The 9,635-nt window shown below is 54.2% G+C and overlaps 1 protein-coding gene across 1 annotated transcript in view; it reads right to left on the minus strand.

Annotated features, from left to right (window-relative positions):
* Positions 1–590: 590 nt before the first annotated feature.
* The window catches only part of LOC115248307 (V-set and transmembrane domain-containing protein 2A-like), a 47,204-nt gene continuing 38,159 nt past the window's right edge, over positions 591–9,635 (minus strand). The window contains exon 5 of the mRNA XM_029831948.1: positions 591–1,501. Within this exon, the coding sequence (XP_029687808.1) occupies positions 1,425–1,501 (77 nt within the window). The 3' untranslated portion in view covers positions 591–1,424. The remainder of the gene's footprint in view (positions 1,502–9,635) is intronic.

Consider the following 9,635-nt stretch of genomic DNA (forward strand, 5'->3'; position numbering starts at 1 on the left):
TGCAGCAACGACACGTGTATGTTGTGGATGTCAGATTCCAGCAGGAGCTTCGTCTTAGCTTAGCTTGGTTTGAGCTCAGCAAAAATAGCACCTCCTCAGGGCTGATTTCTGCCAAAATAAAATATCGATCCCTGCCGGCCGACGGCTGCCTGCCGCGGAGCACTTGGCCCGACACCACCAATCAAGTCATTTCCCACCTCTAACGGCCGCATCCCCACAATCGAAGCTCTCAGCTGTGTCTCTGTGTTGGAGGCAGATTGTCAAAGCTCATAAATGCTCTGTGCGGATACAAATCTCTATGATAGGTCTGAAAATAAAAGCTAAAAATAGATCGGACACTTCAAATATGAATTTCCTCCCCCAAATACGGGGCATATATATCTATATATATATATATCTGAAGAAAATTAAACGTGTCTGCAAAAGTGTGTGTGTGTGTGTGTGTGTGTGTGTGTGTTGGCATCCACGAGGACGAACCAGAGTGGACGAACGGTCACGTAACAAGAAGCGCGTGTGGCCACGGGAGCACGCCACGTTAAGACGGGCAGGCTAAAATGGATGGTTCCACATCAGGACGTTCAAGCACGCGCACACTGTGACATTCTGGTTTTATTCCTACCCAAGATGTGGTACAAAAGAAAAGGACAAACCTTGAGAATATTCGTTCTCTTTTTTCACATCGAAGCTAGTACATTTAAAATGGAAGATAAATTCAACAGACTGGAACACGGAACTTCAAGTGGTGACTTACAAGCTTGAGTGATGTATGTTTGCTTGGTTAAACCTTCAGACTAACAAGCATGCACAATTGTTTCACTACCATGGTGTCAAATTATGCACAGCAGATCATTTGGATGTTCAGTACAGCTGAAGGTCATGACCCTTCCAGCCCTGGGATGGCTGATGTTACCCATCTAAATTAGCACGGTTCAGGGCCTGTTAGCAACGGCTCAAGCTAATCTGGTCAACACCAGCTATGTACACATACAGCACATACATTTATTCTAGGTGTTTCAAATTAAACAGATTAATATATCTAGAATCATATATTACACAGATGTCAATTATCCTTATTTTATTCTTTTCTTTGGAACAATGAACACACAGAGAGGAAAAGAAAACTCCTTTAGAAAGTTATTTGTCCATGAGAGTTATCCAACAGTGTCCGTGTTTGGACCAGGGAGGTGAAGCCCCAGTTCACAGATGTGGCGCAACGGAATCCAGCTGGTTTCAAAAGTGACTGGTGTTGAAGGTGGCTCAGAACAATGTGCTGCGTTACAAGAGCAGGGGCTGCTGGGAAATGGGGGCGTCGCCTGGTGCGGAGGGGGCGTGGCTAAAGTAAAACAGGCATTTCACAGGTTCACTGAGGGACAGAACATAGAGGGGGAGCGAGGTCGGGGTGCGAAGCGGGTCAGTTCCTCAGATTATGACAAGGCGTCCCTCAGCAGAGCGCACAGCAGGAGCAGGACGGCCGGGCCGCAGCCGCAGGATGTCCTCGTCCCTGCAGACAGGACACAAGCAGTCAGGACACAACCAGGACACAAGCAGTCAGGACCAGTCAGGACCAGTCAGGACACAACCAGGACACAAGCAGTCAGGACACAACCAGGACACAAGCAGTCAGGACGCAAGCAGGACACAAGCAGTCAGGACACAACCAGGACACAAGCAGTCAGGACACAACCAGGACACAACCAGTCAGGACGCAAGCAGTCAGGACCAGTCAGGACACAAGTAGTCAGGACACAACCAGGACACAAGCAGTCAGGACACAACCAGGACACAACCAGGACACAAGCAGTCAGGACACAAGCAGTCAGGATCAGTCAGGACACAACCAGGACACAAGCAGTCAGGACACAAGCAGTCAGGACACAACCAGGACACAAGCAGTCAGGACGCAACCAGGACACAACCAGTCAGGACACAACCAGGACACAACCAGGACACAAGCAGGACACAAGCAGTCAGGACACAAGCAGTCAGGACACAAGCAGTCAGGATCAGTCAAGACACAACCAGGACACAACCAGGACACAAGCAGTCAGGACCAGTCAGGACACAACCAGTCAGGACCAGTCAGGACACAACCAGTCAGGACACAAGCAGTCAGGACCAGTCAGGACACAACCAGTCAGGACCAGTCAGGACACAACCAGCCCAGTACCAGCCCAGAACCAGCCCAGTACCAGCACAGTACCAGCCCAGAGCCAGCCCAGAACCAGCCCAGTACCAGCCCAGAGCCAGCCCAGAACCAGCCCAGTACCAGCCCAGTACCAGCCCAGTGAGACCCACATAAACATGAATGAGAACATCATGAAACCGTAGAACCGGTGGAACGGTTCTCCTGGTAGAAGGAGCAGGTCCAAACAACCAGAAGGTCAACGTTTTATTATCCCAAAGCTTTGAGTTAAAAACAACAACAGAACCGGGCCAGAATGACGTTTATTCGGAGGAGAGCTGCATAAATGTGTGCTAAAGTATTTCCTAGCCTCCGGACGTGGGAAAACAAAGAGCGGGTTTGAAAGAGAGATCAAGGCAGGCGGCACCAAAAGAGGCCGAATTATTCAGTCGGGCGGCGGCTCGGGTCCTGCGTCAGGAGAAGGTTCTGCGGCTCTGTTCCGTGCGGGTTCCCGGGCCAACGAGGAGGACTTGGACGGCCTTGGAGGAATGGAGGAACCCGCTGGTCCGATCCCACTGACATCGTCGGCGTTTCCCGCTCAGTTACACGACCGTTGGGTCTCGTGGTCGGAACCGGAAAGAAGAAATATGCAAATGAGGAGCGCCAGGTGTCCTTTAGCTGTGGTTGCTTCCCGGTTTGGGATATCTCTGCCGGATGCCCACGTAGTTGTGGGCGGAGCCAGAACCCAGGCACAGCTGGGCAACATCAGCTCCACATCAGTCTCTTCTGGGTCGGGACTCCAGGAAGCCACGTGAAGGATCCGCGGTGCTGGGTTTATTCCACTCACTGGATCGGATTACAGCCCAAATGCTTTATTGATTTTACCTCCACCCAGAAGAGGCTCCTTAAAACATCAGAACAACATTTTAAAGAAAACGAGGTAAAAACGCAGCTGCCCTCCTTTGACCTCTGACCCTCAAATGTCTGTTTTTGTTGTTCCAGCCTGATTATTGACAACAAGGCTGGAAGGAAATGATCTGTTGGGTGGCACAAACAGAAATTCCAACAAATTCACACATTAGGCTCTTAAATGTTCATGGAAAATCCAGAGGTGTCCACCCACAGCCTGTGGTTTATTGGGACCCATCATGGGGGGCCACACTTGAGCTCTTAGCCCCTGGAACAGTGTAGAACTGTCCTATTGTGTTGTCTCTTAGCAACAGTGAGAGTTGCACTCCAGCGGCCGAACACCACAGCACACCTGGAAGTCAACACAGATGCTAGCATGCTTGTCCCTGCTTACAGCTAGCAGAGACAGCTAGCTGAGAGGAAGATCTGAAGGACCCGCGTTAGCATACAGCAAGGCTTTGGTCCCGTGGAGGGTGTGGATCACCATCACATGTGCTGTCCAGTGGTGAAACATCTGTTTCTGGTTCAATGTTAGACAGGATCTGATGATGTCAGACTGAACCGGACTGTGAAACCTGAACCTGTCCTGAGGAAGAACCCCAGAGGACGAGCTGGTCTCCTATAACAGGAGCAGGAAGTCCTGTAAAATCACGACAGAGAGAAAAATCACACTTTTGCTGCGTGAGAACACAACATCCTGTTTGGTGTAATGAAGCAGCCCATAATATGCTGCAGCGTTGGGCTCCCTCCGGTTTGCTGTGATGAAGCCACACTTGAAGAGAACACTGGGTAGAATGTTATTCATACATTATTGATTTACTGTTGTGTTTTTATGCTTTAGTGGCCCTTTAGAAAGCAATTTTTCAGTTCGGCTGTCTGAAAGAACACACACACACACACACACACACACACAGTGGGGTGTGTAGCGATGAGTGTGTCTGGTGAGACACAACCTGAGAAAGTACAGTAAATGGAGCAAAGAAATCGATTTCAGCAACACACGGTCTCCATTAATATGCTAATTATACTGAAGCTTTTTATTTTCACACTTTGGATCATTTTCCTTCTGGCTTCATTTTACAATAATTACTGACAAACACCGATAATAAGTGTCTGTTGTTGGGGGACTGCACAGAGTCCCAACACGAGTCCCCACAAGTCAGGATTGAGCAGGCACAGGGGGCGACTCAGGAATGGATTTGGGAACGCTGGACGACGCACCAACGTTGTCTCACAACATTCAGAGGCTTGGACCAAGGCTTGGACCAGGACCGCTCAGTGTCCTCCGGTCCCTTCAGGAACGTCTCTGGGACCAGGACCGCTCAGTGTCCTCCGGTCCCTTCAGGAACGTCCCTGGGACCAGGACCGCTCAGTGTCCTCCGGTCCCTTCAGGAACGTCCGTGGGACCAGGACCGCTCAGTGTCCTCCGGTCCCTTCAGGAACGTCTCTGGGACCAGGACCGCTCAGTGTCCTCCGGTCCCTTCAGGAACGTCCCTGGGACCAGGACCGCTCAGTGTCCTCTGGTCCCTTCAGGAACGTCTCTGGGACCAGGACCGCTCAGTGTCCTCCGGTCCCTTCAGGAACGTCTCTGGGACCAGGACCGCTCAGTGTCCTCCGGTCCTTTCAGGAACGTCCCTGGGACCAGGACCGCTCAGTGTCCTCTGGTCCTTTCAGGAACGTCCCTGGGACCAGGACCGCTCAGTGTCCTCTGGTCCTTTCAGGAACGTCTCTGGGACCAGGACCGCTAAGTGTCCTCCGGTCCTTTCAGGAACGTCCCTGGGACCAGGACCGCTCAGTGTCCTCCGGTCCCTTCAGGAACGTCCGTGGGACCAGGACCGCTCAGTGTCCTCTGGTCCCTTCAGGAACGTCTCTGCCAATGTTTCAGCATCACTAATAACATGAGTGCGTCTCTGGCTCTGAGGACAGTGCACGAGCCAGGCTAACGAGGACCGGTTCTGGGCTCTGGCTGCACTATCTGCCCGTGCTGCTCCGTCCAGCAGCGGAGCACACGTCAGCGCACCAGAACCGAGGGTGGTTTGCTCAGGTCTGAGAGCTGCGTTGGCTTTGGGACACGTCCCACCGGTCCACCCTCTTCCTTTATTAACCTGTTATTACTGCTCTGTCGTGCAGCTCTACGGATTTCTGCCTGCTGGACGATCTGGCGGCCATCTTGGTCTGGGGACCGGTTGGTTTCCCCGACGACCGCCGGCTGGGATGCTGCAACAGATGTCCACCGGGGTCGACGTGCACATGCATGGGCACGTGGAGGAGCGGCCCCCTGCAGAGGTGCCCGGGCGGCTTTTACGCCTGCAGGGTCGGACTCTGGACCTGGACCTCCACAGAGGTGCTGCTGCGTCCTCCAGGTAAAGACCTCCACAGAGGTGCTGCTGCGTCCTCCAGGTAAAGACCTCCACAGAGGTGCTGCTGCGTGCTCCAGGTAAAGACCTCCACAGAGGTGCTGCTGCGTCCTCCAGGTAAAGACCTCCACAGAGGTGCTGCTGCGTCCTCCAGGTAAAGACCTCCACAGAGGTGCTGCTGCGTCCTCCCGGTAAAGACCTCCACAGAGGTGCTGCTGCGTCCTCCAGGTAAAGACCTCCACAGAGGTGCTGCTGCGTCCTCCAGGTAAAGACCTCCACAGAGGTGCTGCTGCGTCCTCCCGGTAAAGACCTCCACAGAGGTGCTGCTGCGTCCTCCAGGTAAAGACCTCCACAGAGGTGCTGCTGCGTCCTCCCGGTAAAGACCTCCACAGAGGTGCTGCTGCGTCCTCCAGGTAAAGACCTCCACAGAGGTGCTGCTGCGTCCTCCCGGTAAAGACCTCCACAGAGGTGCTGCTGCGTCCTCCAGGTAAAGACCTCCACAGAGGTGCTGCTGCGTCCTCCAGGTAAAGACCTCCACAGAGGTGCTGCTGCGTCCTCCCGGTAAAGACCTCCACAGAGGTGCTGCTGCGTCCTCCAGGTAAAGACCTCCACAGAGGTGCTGCTGCGTCCTCCCGGTAAAGACCTCCACAGAGGTGCTGCTGCGTCCTCCCGGTAAAGACCTCCACAGAGGTGCTGCTGCGTCCTCCAGGTAAAGACCTCCACAGAGGTGCTGCTGCGTCCTCCCGGTAAAGACCTCCACAGAGGTGCTGCTGCGTCCTCCAGGTAAAGACCTCCACAGAGGTGCTGCTGCGTCCTCCCGGTAAAGACCTCCACAGAGGTGCTGCTGCGTCCTCCAGGTAAAGACCTCCACAGAGGTGCTGCTGCGTCCTCCAGGTAAAGACCTCCACAGAGGTGCTGCTGCGTCCTCCCGGTAAAGACCTCCACAGAGGTGCTGCTGCGTCCTCCAGGTAAAGACCTCCACAGAGGTGCTGCTGCGTCCTCCAGGTAAAGACCTCCACAGAGGTGCTGCTGCGTCCTCCAGGTAAAGACCTCCACAGAGGTGCTGCTGTGAGCTCACAAACACCCCCCCAAGAACGTGCGGTTGCTCGGCCACATTTATCCGTCACCAGCAGGAGGAGCGTTTCCCCCCACTTCCTGTCGGGATCCATGTTGGTCCCTTCAAGTCAGTTCCATTAACGCGGAGCTGAATCCAGACACGGAAGCAGGGCGATAAAGGAGGGAGGTTTGTGACTCGGAGCCGGAGCGGCGTGCACGTCTCATGGCTGCGTGCTGCTCCGCGGTGAGTCAGGCTGCGTCCCGAGCATCCGTGTCCCCGGGCTGAATGAGGAGGTGTATCTATGTGGGCCAGGCACCGTTTTAGGGATTCTGCCTGCGTGCTGGGCCGGGGTGGAGGCACAATGAGCGCACTCCATTTTGTCCTTAACCCTTCCACAACACGCCGCTGTTGCCAAGAAGGTTTGGCTCAGGGAAATGATGGGATGCGGAATAGAAATTGGAGCCCAGTGAGGCTGTCAGGTTAAGTGAAGCAGGGAGGTGAAACGTGGCCTGATGCCAGTTCATCCCGGTCCCACTGGCCCGCTCATTGCCCGGTGGCCAGGTCCCGGATGGGCGGGGCCACAGCTGCTGGGCCGCCGTGTGTGGATAACACAGCAGCATCTTCACCCCGGGAGGGGGGCTGTGGAGGAGGCGACATCTAAGACGTGTGCGCACTCCTTTTGGGTCTAACCCCCCACTTCCCCCGGCAGCAGCAAGGTGGCCCTTTCTAGATGTTGGTGCTAATATGTTAGCTGGAGCAAAGGAACCGTTCCCTCCGTGGAGCCACATCAGGACACTTCAGGCTCTAACCTGGGAACCATCATCCATCAGAAGGTCTGATTCTGCAGAGCCCACAGGGGAGCCACAGGCTAAAGCTAGCAGCTAACTGATGGTGGTGCTAATATGTTAGCTGGAGCAAAGAAACCGTTCACTCCCTGGAGCCACATCAGGACACTTCAGGCTCTAACCTGGGAACCATCATCCATCAGAAGGTCTGATTCTGCAGAGCCCACAGGGGAGCCACAGGCTAAAGCTAGCAGCTAACTGATGGTGGTGCTAATATGTTAGCTGGAGCAAAGAAACCGTTCACTCCCTGGAGCCACATCAGGACACTTCAGGCTCTAACCTGGGAACCATCATCCATCAGAAGGTCTGATTCTGCAGAGCCCACAGGGGAGCCACAGGCTAAAGCTAGCAGCTAACTGATGGTGGTGCTAATATGTTAGCTGGAGCAAAGAAACCGTTCACTCCCTGGAGCCACATCAGGACACTTCAGGCTCTAACCTGGGAACCATCATCCATCAGAAGGTCTGATTCTGCAGAGCCCACAGGGGAGCCACAGGCTAAAGCTAGCAGCTAACTCATGTTGGTGCTAATATGTTAGCTGAAGCAAAGGAACCTTTCCCTCCGTGGAGCCACATCAGGACACTTCAGGCTCTAACCTGGGAACCATCATCCATCAGAAGGTCTGATTCTGCAGAGCCCACAGGGGAGCCACAGGCTAAAGCTAGCAGCTAACTGATGTTGGTGCTAATATGTTAGCTGGAGCAAAGGAACCGTTCCCTCCGTGGAGCCACATCAGGACACTTCAGGCTCTAACCTGGGAACCATCATCCATCAGAAGGTCTGATTCTGCAGAGCCCACAGGGGAGCCACAGGCTAAAGCTAGCAGCTAACTGATGGTGGTGCTAATATGTTAGCTGGAGCAAAGGAACCTTTCCCTCCGTGGAGCCACATCAGGACACTTCAGGCTCTAACCTGGGAACCATCATCCATCAGAAGGTCTGATTCTGCAGAGCCCACAGGGGAGCCACAGGCTAAAGCTAGCAGCTAACTGATGTTGGTGCTAATATGTTAGCTGGAGCAAAGGAACCGTTCCCTCCGTGGAGCCACATCAGGACACTTCAGGCTCTAACCTGGGAACCATCATCCATCAGAAGGTCTGATTCTGCAGAGCCCACAGGGGAGCCACAGGCTAAAGCTAGCAGCTAACTGATGTTGGTGCTAATATGTTAGCTGGAGCAAAGGAACCGTTCCCTCCGTGGAGCCACATCAGGACACTTCAGGCTCTAACCTGGGAACCATCATCCATCAGAAGGTCTGATTCTGCAGAGCCCACAGGGGAGCCACAGGCTAAAGCTAGCAGCTAACTGTGCTGCGTTGCCTCGTAAAACAGCCCAAACTAAAAACTCTCTGATACCTTCAGATGCGGCTTCCTCTTCTCCTGGCGGAGCCACATTCAAACACTCGTTATTCCGGGTTCTGGCAGACAGACTCACCCCGGAATGTTTTTCCACACAGAAGCGGAGCCGAAGCTTCTGTAGTTTGCAGGAAACCAACCGTCAAAGGATTTTCCTGCGCGACACGGCGAGCTCAGCAAGCTAAACGCAGCTGCGGGTCGGCGGAGGCTGTGGAGCTCCTCTCCTGGCTCCTAACGGTTGCCATGCCTCCCAATAAAGACGTGAGACGGATCCACCTCAGCAGTGAGTTCTGCCTTCGGGTCACTGCCAGCATGCAGGAGCTGCTTCTGAAGCCCCGTCAGGGCTTTGGTGGCGCTGAACTCGTGAGAGGCTCTTCCTGGCGCGCAGCTCCTCTCACTTTAAACGTGTGAAATGTCGCATTAGGACGAAAAGATGAGAGCGAGTCGTGTTTTGAGATGTTAATGTTGTCGATGATTGAGACGTTTGTGCAGCAAATGGACCGTTCTCTCTCATGGCTTCGCTGGCTGCTGCACTCCAGGCATGGCTGCACGAGCGAGAAGAGTCGGCGGAGTCACGGGAGCGTCTCATCCAGCAGCAGATGGAGGTCCCACAAAGATCAGCTGCTCCTCCACAGACAGGAGCCCCTTGTTCAGTAGAGCAGGACTATTCAAGGCTGACGGGATAGTTAATCAGGATCAGGAGCCTGCCAGCCCTGGTCCCTGGTCCCTGGCCCCAGGAACCAGCTCAGCCCGAACACACCTGGGACTTCAGTGGCCTTGTCTGGCCCCTGACCTACGGGGGGGGGGGGGGGGGGGGGGGGGGGGGGGCTGAGACTCAGGTGACCCACGTTCTGACTGTTCCAACCACCAACTGGAGCGTGACTCTGCTGCTCTTCTCTACAACTGAGTACACAATAAATGGTTCCTAACCACACTCCAGGGTGTGTGTGTGTGTGTGTCTGTGTGTGTGTGTGTGTGTGTGTGCGTGTGT

The sequence above is a fragment of the Takifugu rubripes genome, unplaced genomic scaffold, assembly GCF_901000725.2.
Source record: "Takifugu rubripes unplaced genomic scaffold, fTakRub1.2, whole genome shotgun sequence".
Classification (NCBI taxonomy): Eukaryota; Metazoa; Chordata; class Actinopteri; order Tetraodontiformes; family Tetraodontidae; genus Takifugu; species Takifugu rubripes.